The 20,384-nt window shown below is 41.9% G+C and overlaps 1 protein-coding gene across 3 annotated transcripts in view; it reads right to left on the bottom strand.

Moving 5' to 3' along the window:
- Positions 1-20,384, bottom strand: part of dclk2a (doublecortin-like kinase 2a) — an 82,281-nt gene that overhangs the window by 13,843 nt on the left and 48,054 nt on the right. For all 3 annotated transcript variants that reach the window (XM_086032894.1, XM_086032893.1, XM_086032892.1), the window contains exons 3-4: positions 8,837-9,987; positions 4,699-5,036 (exon numbers count right to left, since the gene is read on the bottom strand). In XM_086032894.1, coding sequence (XP_085889020.1) covers positions 4,699-5,036; positions 8,837-9,251 — 753 coding nt within the window. In that variant the 5' untranslated portion in view covers positions 9,252-9,987. The remainder of the gene's footprint in view (positions 1-4,698; positions 5,037-8,836; positions 9,988-20,384) is intronic.

A 20,384-nucleotide genomic window follows, 5' to 3' on the forward strand; every position in this document is an offset into this window, starting at 1 on the left:
ACGGATATAAAATGATCAATAACTTCCAGATGGATCGTGACGTGCGCCCAGGACAATGGAAATTTCTCGGCTGTTGACCTCAACGCTGGCGCTTTAATCCACACTCGGCCCTGAAAGCAATCAGATGGCATCCTGGTGCAACGCTAATCTCCCCAATCTGTCTGAGGCTGCCAGCGTGGCGCATTGCGCCTCAATGTCAAGTGTGAAGACGGATCATAAGTGAAAGCTTTGATGGTGGGCAAGGGGAAGACAAGGGCAGCTTTTGAGGATTGAGGCCGGGAAGGAAGCGTTGTTAAAAGCGGGACATGGAAGATGATGCCAAGATGTCAAGATAACCAAAAACCGCCATGTCTTTGATGTGCAACGTTGCAAAGAGCGAGAACGTTGCCATTATTTACTGTTGCTAAATTCATCACGCTTTCAGAACCAGCGTGAGGCTTCATTCCAACACCAGCCAAGTTACAGTCGCAATACTTCAAAAGCAAACACATTCGATGGTGTAGGCGATTAAAAAAACGATTCAAAATTTAGGGTTTAGAATACGGCCTTCTGATTGGGGCTCATTTGGGCCAACTTCTTTGTGGGACTTTATCAAAGTATGGACGTGGAAATTAATCTAAAAAACTGGTGCCACAGGGTAATTTTTTTTATTTTTTTTTTTAACTTTTCAAGGCCACTTTTCCAAGGATATCTCCTCCAAAATGGAGGCCTTATTTATCAACCAGCAGTCCTAACCAAGACTCATTGCATAAACTGATGAAGATACACAGATGAGAGGCAAAACACCTTCTAAAGGCCTAGAAAGACCAAACTGACATCGCGTCGGGAAGAGTCGGGGGGCGTCGAATTGCGCCGTCTGACTGATGTAGCGAACATCGTCATAACAAAGGATCCCGCCGTGAAGCGTCTGGTGGGCATTTCAGCCAGTTGAATCGGCGTCGTAAGTCGTGACATTTGGTCACTCTGATTGGCTGTTAACTGGCCAATCAGCGCACGGGGCAAGAACAGGAAGTGACGAATGCGGATAAACAGTAAGCGAAGGAAAGCTTTGAGAATTCCGCCTTTGCCGCCTCAATCTTTTTACAAGCGAGAGTTGACAATGTAAGTATTGCACGATACTGTGTCAAGAGCGTGAGGGTTTGCTTCGCGTCGGAATTCGTGAGCGAAAAATATAGCGGAATGCATCGTTTACGTTTTTATATTCCGCCCCCGCCAATAGCTTTCCGGTTGGCTTTTTCTAACCATGAGGAATAGTGACTACCGCCGCCGATGGTATGGAGGGGTATTACATCTCACGCACGCCTCGGAAGGTACTTAAAGGTCAGCTTCGCTGTCTGTCGTTGCGGTGTATTCCTCCAGCGCGACTTGCCGACAGTTGGCCCGACGCCACGACGTCGGACGACGATTGGACGACGTCTATCTATGCCTTAAGACAAACAAAGCAGTCCAGTTGCAATACTTGTATGAACTTTCCATGGCGGGAAACAAACATTGGGGAGCACTGTATTAAATGGACTAGTGAACTTTTGACCAGCAAACAGGACCTGTGTGCATGTTGTGTTAGTCAGAGGCGAAACAATCTACAACAGACTGCACATATCGGGAAAAAAAAAAAAAAGGGAGCGATGCTTTAAGAGCAGATGCTCCAATTATCTCTGCTCGGGCTCATTTCCTTTCCCATTCCTCAGTTTGCCGAGTTGTATACCTTCTGAGTTTGAGATACTGAGAACTTGGAGACACCCACAAAGTCCACTTGTAAAAGTGTGACAAGGTGGAATTACGCACCATTGGAAATGAGGGTTATAATGTGAAAATGAGGTTCTCTCGTAAAAGCAGTGGCTGATAAGCGACAAGAAGCATAACGTCGTTGTCATGTGAAAAACACTTATCTCCATTTTTTTTTTTCATTTTTTTATTATTACATGAATGGTGTTTCCGCGTTACAGACATCGCATTCATGTGAAAATTACAAAAGTTTCCAAAATTGGAGATAAGTGTTTTTCACAGGACAGCGCCGATAATTAACATTCTGTCTGAAGAGCACAAGTCAAGACAGAGAAGCACTGTGCACACGCACGCACGCACGCACGCACACACGACACCTGACAGCTGAGCTTGGGTGTTCTCTTCTGGCTTTTTGGTCACATTATCTGGTGGTGGCATGGAGCCCCAGTAGATAGTGAGGGGGGGCACGTGGGCACGTGTGTGACACCCTGCTACTGCTAATGTGTGTTTGTAGTGGGCGGGGCTGCACTGGCGTCTGCAGGCCGGGTGGCTGGGGCCCTTTTTTTTCCTTTTTTTTTTTTTTTTTTAGAAAGAGGAGCAGATGGCAGGCTGCAGCTGGGGGCGTCGGCCCTCAGAGGGTGTGTTGTGTGCAGTGTGTTTATTGGGTGGCTGAGTGAGCAAGCAAAGCACTTTCAAGGAATATAAAAACCAAGCACCCTTTGGACTCTATGAGCTGATCTTTAGCAGAACGGCAAAAGAATTGGCTATTTACTGTAGTACGAAATGTTGATTCTATACCTCTAGTGCATTCTTTAATCTGGCTCACCGAGAATTGGCTTATCAATTATATTGGTCCTGTCACGCTTGTTTCAATACTAGAGCAGTTTTTGTTTTCTTAAAATCAGTTAATTAAAATATATGTTCATTTTTTTATGTTTGATTCATTTGTCTCATTAAATCATTGGATTTATTGTATACAGTATACAACAAAATGTCACAATTTTACATAATACATTTAATGACTTTTCATTTCTGTATTAAATGATTGATTATTGCTAATTACGTTGGTTATAAATAATACACTTCAGTTTGAATGTTCAACCTGTTCATAATGCTGCAGTGGCTTACAGTTCAGTACATTTTTTTAAGCACAGTTCTGTTGTATTTAACTTTTAGGCACAGTTCATTTGCATACATTAAGAAATATTTGTTTTTAACAATTATTTAGATACAATTTTTTGAGGTGGCACTTGATGTAAAAAGGTCAAGCGCCACTGCCCTCGCGAATAAACAGCTTCTCGCCCTCACATTTTGACAAAAGCGTGGAAGTGCTTATGTGGACTAAACATTTTGGGCTGGAAAATACATTCAAAGGTTCTCATTGTTGCCACTAATCTTACGTACTACAAGAAGAAGCTAAATTTATGGCTGCAAAGTAAAACTGTGACGGATGGGACACTTATTTTTATTTCTTTTTTTGTCTTTTTTTCTGGAATGTGTGGGTAGGGTGTGCCCATGTGTTCAAGCACTCACCTCATGAGACTTTAATTATGAGTTGCAGATGGATGGGCGGCAAATTAACAAGAGGGGTGAGGTGGAACGAGGTGGGCGTGAACTTAAATTGCGCACATGACAGAGGGCTCAAACGTGTATTCATTAGCGCTTTGTTGACGTGACTGTGGCGTGTAAGTGCGTGTGTGCCGGATTAAATGTGTTTTAATTACCGAGACTGCTGACACAGCTGAAGCCGGTAAATCACTGAGTTTTTAGCGAGCTGAAAGTATGTCCATCTGCTACTAAACGACTCAGAATGGAATGCACTACTTGGCTGTGACCAGCAGAGGTGCTGTTGAGTCAGTCTTGTTTGGAGTCTGACAAAGGACAATGTGGGCAGTTGACCTACTTGGCTATGAACTATGAACACTGCATAATTCTGCTCCTCATTTGCAGGTAGAGGAGTTAAGAAGATTTTGAGACATTTGTTGGGAAATTAAACGGCTAACTTGGACATCCGAGGTGAAGCATCATGTAAAATTATGCTGATATCAGGCAAAATGGAAGACAATTGGTTGAAAATAGCGGAATTAACTTAAACTTAAATTAAAAGTGTGAAGATTCAAAACTGTACTGAACTGTCCGATGCTATCAATGTTGCGATAGATTCTCAGAAAAAAAAAACAAGAATCCAAAAACAAAGTTTTTATTGTGTTTTCTTTGTCTTTTTTAAACTAGGAATCAGGTGATGGTAAACCAAAATTACAACAAGAGAAAAGCAGAAAAGTGGTATTTACAAAAATTAAAAAATAAATAGCTACATGTTTTTCAGTCTTACCAATAATTTGACTGAATTTGATTTTTTTTTTTTGCCCCCCTTCCCTAATAAAGTCACCCATTCCCTGTCGTCTTCCAAAAATTACTGTTTTACACATTGGGCACCTCTGTGACTTTTTTTCTGCCTTTTTTACCAACTCACTGTCCTGTGTGTTTTGATAAAAGCATGTCACAGCCATGTTATTGAGACAACTGGGAAATGGTTTTAGGAAAACTTCACAAAGTTTCTAGTGGCCACAGCAGCCCTGTTTCAGACCGTCTTGAACAAAATGGGGCATTCTTGGGACAATGCGGAGGGGCGGGCCGGGGGGACTTAGACGTTACATCGAATGGGCAAACATCAACAGGCTTTGATTTCCGTGGATGCCCGACGAGATGTTTCAATTGTCAAAACATTTTAGTGAATTAGTTGTTGACACAAAACTACCATTATATTATCAAACATTTATTGAGCGGCAGTGAAACGTGCTGATGCCGACTCTGGGTCCAGGCAGGGGATTCGTTCCACTCTGCCAGGGCAACAAACATGCTCACATAGCTGCCAGCTGTCCACTTTTCATCCATGGTAACCATGGTTGCCGTGGCACCATATTGTAAACGTAGCCTTAAACGCTCAATCGGGCATTGAAGAAAGAGGCTTACCTGCTTGCCTTGCAGCGTGTACAGTCTCTTCACGGCACCCGAGTCGAGCTTGATGGCGTCCGTGATGTCGGTGAGCACCTGCTCAAAGGAGTGCGCCGTCTTCCTGTTGAGCAGGACGCGCACGGCCTTGCGCGGTTTGACGCCACTGCGGACTACCGTGACCAGCTTGGGCTTGATGAAGTCTTTGGACTGCCGTTGCTGCTCGCCCCTCGGCGACACCAGCGATGACAGGGAGCGCGACGTGCCCGTCTTGCTGCCCACGGCCCAATTGGGGTTGACGTTCTTGGCGTAGTCTACACGGCGGAAGGGCTCGTTGGAGGCGCACACGTAGCTTTCCCCTGGAGGGCAAAAGAAAGGCAGTTGGACACAGTCTCGTATCTGGTTGTGGATCATCTCGTACGGGGGACATGGAGAAAGTTAAAAAAAAAAAAAAAAGGTTATATTTACACAGAGCGTGTAACCTATTTCTTAGACCAGGTGTCGTAAAAGCAAGAACAGACAGACTTGGTGCGGATGGATGTCTGCTTGACCGAATCGCCTATACACAGTATCACGGTAAAGGGCTTATAGACTTTACCAGACAACAAATCTAATGTGCAAATAAAAGATCCTCAAAACAGGAGATCACACAGGCGCTAACATGTACCTCATTAGAAGGCCAAGTATCGAACCACGCTAACAAAAGGCAGGCTCGGCCTCTTCAACATTGGCCTCATCTCTGCACTGCTCAGCTGCTGCACTGGCCTTCATCCAACGCGAGACTTTCTGCCAGCATTCCAGTCAGGGAGTGGACACGCAAATATTTCCCCCTCAGAGCTAGGACAAAGTGTGACAATGGCAGTGGTTTGGTCTGATGTGGTGCTTGATATGATCCACAAAGCACAGCTGATCAATCCAGCAGTGATCAGGTGATGTGCATGTGGAAAGCAGTTTATGAACAGAGCACAGTATAATCCTTTAAAACCTACATGCCAGAGAGGCTATGAAATCCAGACTCTAACATTCTCTAATGTGTGTCAGGAGAAATGAACAGAGCTTCTTGATGTAAGAAGGCCGTTGTGAAAAGGTCTCCCTTGGTGCTTGGCTTTATTCCGCTTGCTAATTATATAGCTAGGCCACAGAAGGAGGCCGGGGACCATTACGTGGCTGTCACTTAACTATTGGGGGGGGGGGGGGGGATTTGGATCATACCGCAACATTGTGACGCTCCTCTTTCAGGACTAGCGACAAACCTATTCCCCTGAGGGTGACTGGATCTCAGGGAGGTGCCGCCTACTTCCAGTCGCCCCCGGGAGACAGACTGCTGGCCTCATGTGCACGACAGACGCGGTCAAAAGCAGCCCGACAGACGGGAACCACAAAGTCGTTTTTAACACCAAGTCCCTCCGAAACAAAGCCATTAGATGATCGAACATTTTCAGGCTGCAGTACAGGAGTCACTCGAGTTGAGGGGCGTCCACCAAAGGGTCGATGCTTGCATATACTCCAGAGGTGTTCACACATTGATTCCTGATCCATATCTTATCTTACGAAGCGCCCCACTGAACCATTTCCATAAATGAACTGCGCAAGAGTTGGCTTGTTTGGTCTACACCAGATTTACTGTGACTGGTGGCAAGGGGTGAAAAATGGACTCAAATTTGATTGACTAAATAGTGCCAGTGTTAAAGGACCCCCAGGTCAGTTTGCTGAAGTCTGCAGAGAAGTTGCTTTTGAAGGGGGACTTACCATACATTTTTAATCACAATTCAAAACTGTCTTCATAAAAGCTCTCTGACATTCTTCTGTGTAAGTGCACAAAGGAAAAAGATTTGCGACACTTATAACTCTCTTGACTCACTCTTGTTGAAATCACTCAGTGTCAGGGGGGTTTTCTGCCTCAAGCAAATGCTGAATAGGGCTTTCGTTACCATAACAACCAGACACAGCGCTAGGGCGTCATGATTAAGCGAGGCCTATTCAGTCTAGTCAATTTCTGGACTTTTATGACACCTTAACCGAGTATATGTAACAAATCTAGCATCTTTTAAATCTTTTAAAAGACTTCTGGAGACTTCATCCAGTGCAGTAGTTGTAAGACCCTCTGCATCCCGACTGCCAATGAATCAAAGCCAACACTGGCTCATTTAACCATTAACACCATTCCCGCACACTTTTCACCAAAGCACCATTGTCCGGCTCAGTAATCCCAACCAGTCGCGAGTCAATTGCTCTCCGCTGGGTTTCCGCACACAAAAAGCTGTTGACGGGCCTCAATTAATGGCAGTAAACTGCTGAGCGGTGCTAAAACGTCGACTCTTGCGGCGTCAAAGACGACAAGGGTTTGGTAGTCGACCTATATGAACTTCTTTGGATATCTTTGAGGCTCTTTCCTTTTTATTGCAGTCCAGAGTTTATACTACTTTAATCCGGGCCATAAAATGAGTTGAGCCTGTAAAGTCGGCTAAAACTTTGTTATGGACGAAGCACTGAACCGATGGGTGTTCAAATGCACTGGGGAAATAACATTTTATCGTCAAACAAATTACTTCCCAAACAGAGTTACGACCACTTAAAACAGTAAGCGCCAATTACTGGGCCCTCGCACCACCTTTTTCATGGCGAGCCCTCAAAATGGTCAGCAAATGTTGAGGCCATGCTGAGCCCATATTAGATGGCAAAAAAGCTTAGCAATTTAGTGGTGCCCATCTCACCATTTTGACTGATTGACACAGAATTCAGCATGCATCCCTATGAGAACAGTTTGCACGAATAAGTCGAAAGTATATATACCCGATATCGAAAAGAAACATTTTCCCATTATGGAGGCAAATACCATGCAAAAAGGGCCTGGAAAGTTAAAAAAAACCACTGATTGACGTAAAATTGGGGCAACATGACCAATTGAAGAGAACGTTTGAATTTGACATTTTGGGGGAATTTCCTGAGAAGAGGGCATGGTAAACTGTTCAATGTATACAGTATATATATATAAAAAATATATATTTTTCTCGCCCACCCGGGTAGTATTCCTTCAAGCTCGGGTCCTCTACCATGGATGAATGAAACAACATGACTCATTGTTACCTAGATAATATTTATCACGGCCAATCTAAAAATAGGTATACAGTACATTAGAAGCCTCTTCACTGGTGGTAGTGACTGGGCTGAGGCGCAAATTCATCCATGTAGAATTGATGCGCATTAATTGAAATGCATTGGTGAAAAAGAAATAAATAAATAAACCAGAAACATTATTTTGAAATGCTGATAAACCTCCAATATGCCTTTTCTGTGAACATGGGCATCAGCCCGCCTCAAAAAATATTGAAAACAAAATTTTAAGCTCTGTCGGGTGAAGGTGTCCACTTTTAGATTTTACTATCAATTGTTTAATTTTGTAGAAAAATAGCATATTACAGACCTGACACAAAACCTAAGCCATTTTAAATGGCAACTTTCTGGCTTTAAGAACCACTAAAAGAAATAAAGAAAAACAGTCTTCCTTGGTATACCAGTATGCTTGCCTTTAACAACCTTCCCATGTTGTTTGTACTTGTCCAGATTTAAGACACAGCTGACTATAAACAACCAACACCTTTTGTAACATTTTGTGATGATTCACCTTTCAGAAATTTGATAATTCTCGCCTTAGTTTCAACTCACATATCTCATGTTGGAGCCATGATTCACGGTGGTCCCCTTGGTGCAACAGTTCTCAAAAGGTGTGATCATTCCTGTTTAATTGCAGACTAACCATCAGATCTAATCTGATGCAAGTGTTTGTTTGTGTTTTGGGAATGGGTATTTATTTACATGGTGATTCCAAAATATTTTCCGCAGAACTGAGTGATTCCATCATGTTTCCCCTCTGCTTGGTAACTGCTACTGGCTATTTTTCTTGATTTCTTTTAGTGTTTCTTAAAGCCAAAAACATGTCATTGTAAATGGCTTAAGTTTTGTGTCATGTCTGTGATCAAGATTTTTTATACGAATTTAAACAACTGAATTAACATCAACTGGAACTAGTGATTTCATTTTTTTCCCCCAGGGGTTGTGTTTTGGGCCACTCGGCGCCTAAAAAAGTGTCCACATTTGTAAGCTTCGTGCCATTCCTCCTCACGCTTAAGCTTGTTTTCTGGCGTCCTCACCACCTTACCCTCCACCAGCTCGTCCAAGGTGCTGATTTTCCTGCCCCCGTCCAAGGCGTACAGAGTCCGGACCCCCTGCGGCAGGTTGACGTTGTCCGACAGCGAGCGCGTCAGCTCCATGAGCAGCGCGTCCAAGGAGCGGAAGCGGTCGGAGGACACCGCGTACACCAGGCCCTTGAAGTACTTGTCCCCGTTTCGGTAGAAGCGCACTTTCCTGGCCTTCTTTTCGGACGTGAGCGACTGCAGGGTTCGCGTCCGGTAGAAGCTGCAGTGCGCGCTTTGAGCTGGGCTGGTCGTCATCCCCGCGCCCCGGGAGGAGCCTCCGCCGCCGGCGGGGTGGGAGCCCGCAGACCTCAGCGTCCGGTGCGGCTTGCTGTCACGCTCCTCGAAGTGCTCGAATTCGATGCTCCGGCTCAGCGACATGTTGTCTTCTTAACTTGCAGTGTTTTAAGCTCAAACCAACTTTCTTTGACGATTGGAGAGCCAGACTTATTACAAATCAAGTCCAAACGCGGCCAGACTTTGTTGTTTCGACATCTTTAGTCGTCCTGAAGACAACGAAGTTGGTTAAAGGAAACTTTAACGAGGTTCGAGGAGTGCTCCATCCGTTCACTGTGGTTCCTCTGCGGCCACTCGTGAGCGTCAAATGTGTCTGTCAAATCAATGGATGGATGGATAGCGCGCGAGCGAGCGAGGGAAGCCCGGAAGAACACCCTCTCACATGTTTCAGGGTCCTAACGTCCGTATTTTACTTCTGTCTTACACTGGACCCCTACATACTACAAAAAATGAAGTCAAACCTTTTAAGTAAAAAAAAAAAAAACTAACACAAACACCGCACAGCATGTTAATGATAATCGAGAAAACATTCATACATGTTTTTACATTAGTGTTTTTCGGAGTTATACCACCCATATACTTCCAAGGACGCCTCCGGGATTCTTCCCGTCCAAAGCCAGCTGTGTCGGATGTGTCGCGCAAGGCGACTGCAAGGGAGGAAGTGAGTGCGAAGAAAGCAAATTGGAGCACTTTTCCTGCAGCCAGGCAACAGGATATCCTGTACAGCAAGATGACAAGCGCCCCAATCTCTTCTATAAGCAACAAGTAGGTCGGAGGGGAAGTCTTCAATGTCGCCTCCGCGTTCTCTTCACTCTGTTCACTGAAATGACAGTATTATGAGGGGTTAAGGATGCTAATCAATATTTTCACGCTTTGTATAAAGGAAACAATTTAGTTAGGAAACAATGCCAGTTTCATTCCCAGTTGCATTTCCACTCCCCTCCAAAATTATTGGAACAGTGAGTTCCAATTCTAGACATTGAGTAAAGAAGAAGGGGGGAAAAAACACTTACAAAACATAAGAGTCCTCAGGGGCAAAAAGCGGAAGGTTCTAAATTGTCCAGACTGACCACCAGACTTAAACAACATAGAACATGCATTTATACCATCTTGAGAGGAAGCTGAAGGGAATGTATTGCTCAGTGGTGCCTTCTGACTGCAGCTGGTATTGATGTTGGTCGCATACAATGCGACTGGCAATTACATCACTGCTTCTTATATTGTCCATTTACAGTTGCCTCTACACTGCTGCTCTCATTCTGCTCATTCGCATTATCTTGTGTTGTAAATTTGGCTCATAATGATATTGATGCTTATGCTTAGTTTATTTGATATCGTGCAATATCTGAGCAGAAACTATAAGTGAAAATAAAAACCTCTAGCGCTCTATAGTGTCCATTTTAAGATACTGGCCGAATAAAACCACACACACAGTCAAATGTGAATAAAGAATTCAACATTTGTTTTCTTGAAAAAAATGCTCTCAGAAAAGAATGGCTTTGTTCTTGTAATATGACTTTGATTCTTGTAGTGTTACATCTAAAAAATATATACAACTTTATCTTAGATAACCCACTATTTTCTAAGAGTTTCATAGCAGTTATGAGGCTTAGTTTATTTTATGTTCAGTTTTCCAGGAAACTTCAACTGGGAGTGTAAATACATGTAGTTAAAAACAAGCAAAGTGTGGCACAAGGAAGTTTTGTATTAGGCGTGGCTTTGGCGCCATCATGTGGCATCATAGAGTGCTTCAAAAAGCGCACAAAAACTGAGAAACCGACTTGTTTTTTTCAGTGAATAACGAAGGATTGGTTCCCCCAAAAACTGCGAATAGGTGAAGGTGCGAGGACGTGGGACAGGTATATATCCCAGTTCACTGCAAAACCTCATAGCTAACTATAGTTAAAAAATATATATGCAAACTCATTGCCTCTAAAGCGTCTGGTTTATTCAAATATATTTGAATGATTGATTGACCTACAAAATAGCTTTGATATTTGTATTGGAGTCACTTTTTTAGGCAAGAAGTGTGCACTTTTTCAAGTCAATTTAGCAGGTTTTACAATGTTATTTAGGTGCAGGGTTGAATGGCATCGTATTGAGAGCTCCTTTAGATATACCGACCCTCTTACATAGCCAAAATATTGGAATTAATCAATACCTTTCTGACGGTGTCAATCAAAGTCATCATTATAATCTTTGTAAAAGCATTTTACAGTTGCATCTAAAGTGAGCCAATGATTCTGTAGCATAAGCATGATCTTTCATGCATTCACGATTGACGTCATCATTAAGTCTGTGAGCGAGCGCGTTGTTTGTGCGTTTTTCCACCTCCCCTGCACGATTAGAAAACATGAACTATGATGCATACATCATCATGCACATCACATGGAATGTGTCAGAATGTTCACATTGCGAGCAGTTGGAATGCTGACGGTTGACTTTCACAGTGCATACCAAACCATCTGGCAGGTTAACTTTGCTGATGTCAGAGTCGCTGGACGCTCTCATTGGCTGAGCTCATGAGTTTGTGCAGGTGCGTCTAATGACGACACAGGTTGCCCGTGGATTTCGAATATTAATCACAGCCACTTTTGCACGTTTTTACGTTTAATTGGTGTAATTCTGTTTTTCTTTTTACAGACATCAGTACTGTGCGTACCTTTTAATTTCCCATGGGGTCAAATCAATCAATTGTTTTACCAAACCATTGATGAGTAGAAAATATTTTTGACCCTCAAAGGCCGACGTACATGCATTTCCGGAACCAGTTAGTTAATCGTCTGTACTAGCGACTCCATTAGACGACAAACAATTAGAATTATAATGCCATAACATTACCACTTGAATTCAATTCAAACGAGCTACATGGGCACACACGCACGAGTGCTTGAACATTAAAAAGCGTATAAATTGTGATTTAAAAAAAGGCAAAAAATAATAAATAAAAAAATCAGTACTGTCTCGCTCTGTTCGAAGTTTGATCAGCAGATGGCGCTGTTTGACAGGCCTCTCAATGTACAGTATAGTACAGACAATTCTCAGGTGAGAAAGTTTTCCCTCGATAAAGAAGCAACTTCCATAGACTTTCTGCCCAAGAGCTCCTGGAGCCATGTCAGTCTCAATCCTTCAGGGACGCCAACAGTGCAACACGCGCCGTGAAATGGAAATGTAGACTGGATACTTTGCAGAACTGTATGTTAAAGACTGACAGTTTTGGGAGGGTTTCCCGAGTGCACTTTTACTTGATACCAACTATATAGGCTATATATTTGGTTGAAGAGTCACAGTCATATTTACAATTAATATTTTCTAAGTATTTTTTTCCAATATGTTTTGGCATCTCGTACATGCAAAAAAAAAAAATACATTCGCAATCCTGAGTTTGTAGGTCAACTATCTGGAGGTACTCAAACATTTTACACTACCTCAAATTTCGATCTACAAGTACAACCATTATGACCATAAAACATATTGTTAATTTGTTATTGATATTGTCATTTAGAACGCGCATCGTGCACGCGAAGAAATAAGTTTGCAATTTATTTTTTCAGCCGCAGGTGGCAGTAGCGATTACAAACTCAAAATCCTGCGGACTAAACATGGGGGGGAAAAAACAGTGCTTAAGTGTTTCATTTAAAAAGGTAATGCACATAAGCTTAATATAAATTGCACTTAAATGTCTGAAAACAAATGGGTCTAAAAGATTCAATACAAATGTATTTAAACGTTAATTACAACAGAACTGAAATTAACAAATGTACTGTAATGGATTTTTTTTTAAAAGGGCCACTGTAACATGACGCATTTTGAACATTTAGCTCAGACATTGTGCAATATTGCTATGATATATGTTTTTTAATTATTTGTTGTGAGGATGCGCTGTGCATTCAGATATACAGTACAATGTATGAAAGACTGCGCCGCTCTGTGCCCGGTGCTTTGACTGATGCTTTCCTGTAAAGAAGCTGGCACCTATAAGATCAACCAGCCACCCATCCATTCCTTTATTCACAACATGGATAGCTTGAGTGATGACCTCCTCTGAGCTTGTGTGTGCGTGCGTGTGTGGGTGTGCGCGTCTGTGTGTGCGCATACACATACCAATTGTATAAATATGTATGCGCAAGTAGTTAACACGGGCCTGTCCTGTTTGTGGATGTTACACCTCGCATCCGTTGCCTGGCAACAGCTCCCCCATTGCGGTCTATGGCCTGGAGACGGCAGGAAGTGATGTTTTGCTGCTGCTCTCTGTGAATCACACACTTGGTAGGAGACTGCGTGTAGCAGTGATGTAACAATGTACAGTACAGTATTTGTGTCCTTTTGAGTAGTGTGACAAGACAGTTCATTACGTACACCTGCACAATCTCATGTGATCTGCGTCAAAAATTGGACGGGGTCGGAGGACGATTATTTTTATGAATAAGGACGGAGGGACGAGGACGGAAGGGTACCCAGGTCACGGACGGACCGGCCAAAAAGGGTAAAGTGCCCATCTCTGCGAAATATAATAACCTCATATTTTATGGGGTTTTAAATTTATCATAGACAGCCCGACCCCCCGAAGCCTCGGACTCGGCCAACGGGAAACTGAAACCTCGCACTGGCCATTGAAACCTCACCGCGAAAATAGATGATAGACGATGACATAGATGGACAAAATGGGCTTCCAACTATGCTTAATCCGTTTATTTTTTTTAAGGTTCTCGTCTATTGTCTACAAAATGGGCGTCCGTCAAAGGCGGATAGACGGACCGGTCCGTCACGTGGGTGGAATGCCCAGCTCTGACAGGCACCTCTAAAGACTAAACTCAAAATAATGTCTCTTCATACCCTAAAAGCCCACACCTACCATACTAGGCTATAATTAGCTGTTAGTTAAGAATTTAATTGAAAAAATACTGTAATAAAGTATGCTACAAAAGGATTCAATTGAAGTCACGGACTGTTCAGCAAAACACGAGTGAGAACGTTATGGAAAATCATGTTACTGATGAGTGCAGCTATAATCAAGAATAGTCAAGTCTATGCATTAGGTACAAATGTGAATAACAAAGTGTTTAAAAATGTGACATAAATTTCTCAGTGATTATCAGATACCACCTCGCTCTCATAAAAATGTAATGTTTAAGGCAAAATCTGTCTCCAAAAGCCTCTCCGCGCTGGAGACGGCGGTGTGGTTTTCGTCTCCTCGTCACGCTCGATGCCATCTGTTGCTCATTTTTCCATTTGGTTCCCGTCTCACGTTGGCCCGGGCGCAGCCTCGCATGTTGTGAAGCTTTCGGCATACAAGAATTTGTTCATTTGATTCCTTCCAAATGAGGGTTTTGTCACAAGAGCGACGTTGTGAAGCCAATGCATTTTAAATAAGACAAAGTCCTGGTGAATTAAAATGAAAAAAAGGCACAGGCGGTAGCGCAGTCTTAAATATCAGTTTACCAATTTCATAGGATGCAAGTTAGGTCAGAGTAAGAAACTAATGACGACCAAATTACTGCTATAAAAGACAGGTTAAGTCACAAAGACATAGAAGCAAAAGAAAGCTGAATGTTGGCGCTACATGCTAACATAACTTTTGCGACATCATGTCTTAAAAGACTCCTAATGATAGCTTTGGTCCTCATGCTAACACAACACGAGTGGTGTCCTGGCTGGTCCAGAAATAATATAGATGACTAAATGACAAAGCCATGGGCTGAAGCTAAAAAAAATGAATGTAGCTATTGAATGTGGAGGAGGAGAATGAATGCATGTACTATATGCTACATATGACATATCTTGTCCAACATCATGTCATTGTCTGACCATTTTAGAGACTAATACTTTGAACAATAATGCTAGCTAGCTTTAACACTAATGTAAACAGAACATGAAAAGCAGGGCCAGCTCGCCAATTCGGCAAGATAGGCAGATGCCAAGGGTGCGGTGGACTGTATGAGGCTTGTCCAACGTCCTGATCATTTTAGTGACTGAAAATACTCCGAACAGCAAGATGGTCCGCCAACATTCTTATTGACGGGGGTCGCCATGGCAACGGCAGATGCTGATGCCTTTCTCCGTCAACATTATGACTTGAAAGCTGCTATTTTTGCGTCAATCCGAGCTCAAAACGGTCATTTTGTTTCTAAAACAAAACGCCAGGTGGTCGTGTCCAGTGCTGAATGTGTGCAAGGCTCGTAGAGGTAAATATTAATAGACGGCTGAGAGCAGCGGCTTGAATATTTCAAATCAGAGCGGCTCGACTGTATGGTTACATTCCTCGCTGTGATGCATTAACGCTACGGTGCAACCTCGCAAATGTACCAGTTCAGTCTTGCCCCCCCCCAATGTGTTTTGCATGCTCTACTTCTACTAGCTTCAGGGAATAAAAGAAACGCGCATACTGACGTCAAAGACATGCGCGGTCAACATGGTTCGTTCCGAAATTTCAGAATGAGTGTTTTCATGCGTACCGATCGGAATAACAATCGACATAAACCACCTCTCTCGTTCAGAATAAACTATTGATCGGAATGTGCTTGATCAGGTCAGAATATTCCGAATGGGGTGTGTACATGAAGCATTTTTATTCCGATCAGGCATTTAATCCGAATAAATGTGTCCATGTAAACGTAGCCAATGAGAATTGAACAGGAACATTTTGACACAATTGTGTCACTTTGATTTTCTTTTTGTTCACGCAAGCATTTTCTTTGAAGAAATGTTCTAAAGATCCACAAAAGAAACACAACCCGACAAGTCCAATTACATTTGACTCCTCAAATCACTTTAATTAGTCTTCGGGCACTTCTCACAACAATAATCTTCGGAACAAATTCCTGCACCGCCATTCCAAGAAGTGTGTCTTAGTCTGGCGTGATTTGAATAATTCAAGTAATAAAGTGTGTGAGTGAGCGACAAGCAGTCTGATAGTTGGAGCAAAGCGTGATTGTGCAGCCCAAGTATTGCATGACTTATACGGCCCAACTGGCCAGTTATGCACCGTGGTGGCTTTATGACACATTTCTTACTTCTGGCTAAGATGTACAATTGTTTACAATTAGGCATTAAGTGTAGTTGTGTTGTTAACTCCAAAATTCTTTCTTTGTTCCTGCCTGTAAGCTCGCTTTAGTGCTCATATGTGCGCTCAGTGCTGCCTGGCATGTTGTGGCACAACGTGGTACTACACTTGAAGGCGCGCAAATTCTGAATTCAGAATTGCCTACTGTAAAGACCAAAATCGCTTAAAACCCCGCAGTATTGCAGGGGCACAAAAGATGAACTGGAACTAGTGACAAAACGGCACAAATCCGGTCCCGACCGGGATGACCCGAGACGCGCAAATTAGCAAAGGCCCGTGGCCGACTCACTTCCCATCCTTCACATCTTTCGGTCGCTTGAATTCCGCCCTTTGGATCCCAGTCAACGCAGTCATCCGGCTTTGATGTAAAGCAGGTTGACTGGTAATTATGCAGATTGCCCTCCATTACGCAGAGAGATGGTTTTAATGTCTTCGTCAGGCATAAAGTGTCACATGCATCACAGGCCGGTGTGCATATTGTGCTTTACGGTGTCGTAAACGGCCGGTGGAAATGAATGGAGGAGATTCTTTTTACATAATTACATTTTATAGTTGGATTTTTACATGAATCTTATGAAGGTTTAAGTCTTGGCGAGAATGTTTCACTTTAGATGAAGCGTCCAAATATAAACCTGATAAGAGGTACTCTACTTGCACGATTTCTTGAAAGTATTAAGGTGTGAAATCTACACACCAACATTTGCAGGATGTAAGTGCTGTGAAACAAGACAGCAAGATCAAACTTAACAGTAAGGAGAAGTTTTTCTGCACCAGGGCTCCACCTGCAAATAAGACACGCCATTTACTTGGAAGGTACACTGTGCATCTGTGTCGGAAACATCACGTCCTAATCGTCATGACTGTCTTTTGAATGTTAGCACCAAGGCTAGGGTGCTGAGCGCAAAGTGAAAAGTTTCCTGGCTGGTCTATCAAGCGCCAAGGTTATTATAGTTAACGAAAACTAACAAAAAACCCAAACTAGAATTGAAAAAACATTTTTTTTTAATGAAATACAGTAAAATAAAACCAAAAGGGCATTTAAAAAACAAACACTAACTGAAACTAGATTTTGCGTTTATAAAACTATAATTATAGCAAAAATGTGCGTTGTTTTCATCTTAAACAATTTCATGCATGAGCTTTGAGGGTTGTATTGTATTGTGAATTATGTATTTATTTCAGAATCACTGTTTGACCGTAAAGAAAACGTCAAATCTTATGACGCACTCCACAAACGCTCCATGTATTAAAAAAAACAACACTAATACTAAAACTAATAAAAACTAAACTAAAAATGAAGCATTTACAAAATAATAAAATGAAACCGAATAAACCCTCTCCAAAAACTAATTAAAGCTAACTGAATTTAAAAAACAAAAGTCAAAATGAAATAAAAACTCAAATGAAAAATCCCAAACTATTGTAACTCTGCTAAGCACCGTAGGCAGAGCACTTACAATGAGACAGTTTATATCATTGTCACATTATTTAAAAGCCAAATTGCTACAAATTGTTGCTTTAATTAAAATTTTGAGGATACAAATTCAGATTTTCTGTTACTTTTTATGGTAAACCTTTCATTTTTATTTTCGTGTATACCCTTTTCCGGTTTTCTTTCAAGAAAACAAAAACAAACTGCACAACATGTTTAATTATCTTGCTGTATTGCTCCCACTACAGCTATTCCATGTATTTCCCTCTAAAGTCCCTGTGTATCAGTATCAAATCATACCTTGAAACGATTGTCATGATTATCTGTAGGAACATTAAGAGCCGAAGCTAGTACTGTACTGAGCTGTCCTGAGGCTGGTCCTTCGGTTTGTAAAGCAGGTCATCTGGGGTCACCAGATCAATGACACCATGTTTCATGTTCTACCAGTGTAGCATCAAAGTAATCCTAAAGCTTTTATTCAAACCACAAAATTGTTACATAAAGTCTCTTTACTTGACTTTGAAGCTCAAAAGTCCAAGATTGAAGTCACATGGTCAATAAAGACGCAAAAGCAATTCAAACAGAAGTCATCCAAATGCTAATGCAGTACATCGATGATCGACAATGGCTGGTCCAACAATACTAATAGACCAGAAAAGCATTTGCTTTCTGCTATTTAAAGGGCAAAATGATTACACATGATGGCTTTAAATTAATTTTAAAGCATGCTTTAGAGAATTCATTGCTCCTTTAACCCACTCACAAACACCATCTGGGCCAAAGAAGACCCCAATTAAAATGTTGGCCATGCAGCAGGAGCCATGCGTTTTCCGCCATGAGGCCTTCCAGTTTGTAATGTACTCGCTGGCGTCAAATCACACAAAACTGGCGAGTTCATCTTGCTCGAGTTTGCTGAAGTGCATTTAAAGGTCTGGCCGCAGGCGTGGTGGTCAGGGGTCAGCCTCAATGTTGTGTGGTCATCTGCAATCATGCATTTGCATGTTCACATTGTGCTCTGAAATCGACCACAATTCATTGTGGCTGTGCATCCATTTTTAGGTGGTCTATTGCTTTTTAAAATGTTTAAAAATTGCTTACGTAAATATAGCACAAACTATGACCCAAAACACTTTCATATACAATAGTTTCAAACTCATTTTACAACATTAGCTTTAAACTGAACACCAAATTTTCATGGTTATGTCACTAAAATTACCGAACAGTCAACCCTGCTGGGGGTGGGCCGGCCCGGCCTGCCAATAGCAAAAATCTGTCTATCATTGATGCCCATTGAAAAGAATCGCGAAACAAAAGAAAATTATAACAATTTTAAGCCCCAAACGTTGAAAAAAAACCCCGCTTCTTATTCAATTAACATTTTCCATGAAAACCCGGGGGCAAATGAGGGTTAAGCCCCACAAAACAAACCCACAAAATATTGACAAATATTTTTCAAATATTGTAAAATAATATCTTTTTAATTCTGTGAATATGCAAATCTGTGGGTTGCTGAACTGCAAGTATGCGGGGTCAACTTTTTTTTTCTTCTTTTTTTTTTACAGACAAAATGACAATATCAGTTTATGTATACAGATTATGTCTTTTTTTTCCCAAGACAAGCTATTTGTTGAGCTGCTTATTCCAAAATCACAAATTAACATTACAATTGAGAAATATTTCACAGTGACTTAGAAGTCAAATTCCTAAACCCGTAATGAGTGAAACTGGTTCATCAGCGACGTTCTGGCAGTTTCCAGTCCACTATTACAAAACTTTGTAATTACAAAACTTTCGAAGAATGAAACGAGCGATAACAGCTAATCTAATGGGAGACTAGCCCGACCAGTGTTTTTTTTTTCTCTCTTTTTTTTAACGCTGGATTTAGTTGTGCAGCTGCAAATGTCTCATTAACCCAGGTGCCATTCATTAACATTCCATTATTCATCTGCTTTGGACTAGCCACATTTCCTCCACGGCGACAATTACACGGCCAGCACGGCAACATTAATTACTTCTTTATTTGTTACTTATTAGGAGGGCTATATTTAGGAGCAATAGACGTAGCATTTATTGAAGTCAAACGAGGTGCAAAAAAGTGTATGAAAAATGCCAATCTGTCTTCTCCTTCATTCTTTGGCACTGGTCTGTAATGTGCATTATCACCGCACACCGTACTAGTATGGAACAGTACTCGTTGAAATTTACGACCGCTTCGGCAGTTGGTTTTTTTTGTGATTTGTAACACCATTTCATAATGTGACATTCAAAGGTAAAGTACAAATTAGTCGGCCGAAACCTTCTGGTGTGACGGACGCAAGAAAACGAGGATGTCACTGAAACTAAGATCAGAGACATCCTAGCTGGAGCTCAAGTTACAGGTGATGTAACTGAACAGTTGATTAAAGTGATCAAAGAGCTAATTTTTCAAGGCGGAGGGGTTTTGCGGTTATGCTGGGAAAAGAAAAATGAAGGACCCAAGTGGGGGGTAGCAGGGAGGCTTGCTGCTGTCTCAAAAAGTATTTAGAAGGCAAACAAAGAATGTGGAATAATCAAAAAAAGTAACAACCCAAGAATTAAAGTAACAAAAAAAATCAACAACAAACAAACAAAACAAAAAAACACGTTGAATGGACGCACGACTGGCAACATGACATGACCCGGAGAAATGTGACAGCAACAGCAAACCGACACTGAAAGAAACCAGGGAACTAAACACAAATAA

Source organism: Filicampus tigris, chromosome 6, assembly GCF_054856515.1.
Source record: "Filicampus tigris isolate MCC_2025a chromosome 6, RoL_Ftig_1.0, whole genome shotgun sequence".
NCBI lineage: Eukaryota > Metazoa > Chordata > Actinopteri > Syngnathiformes > Syngnathidae > Filicampus > Filicampus tigris.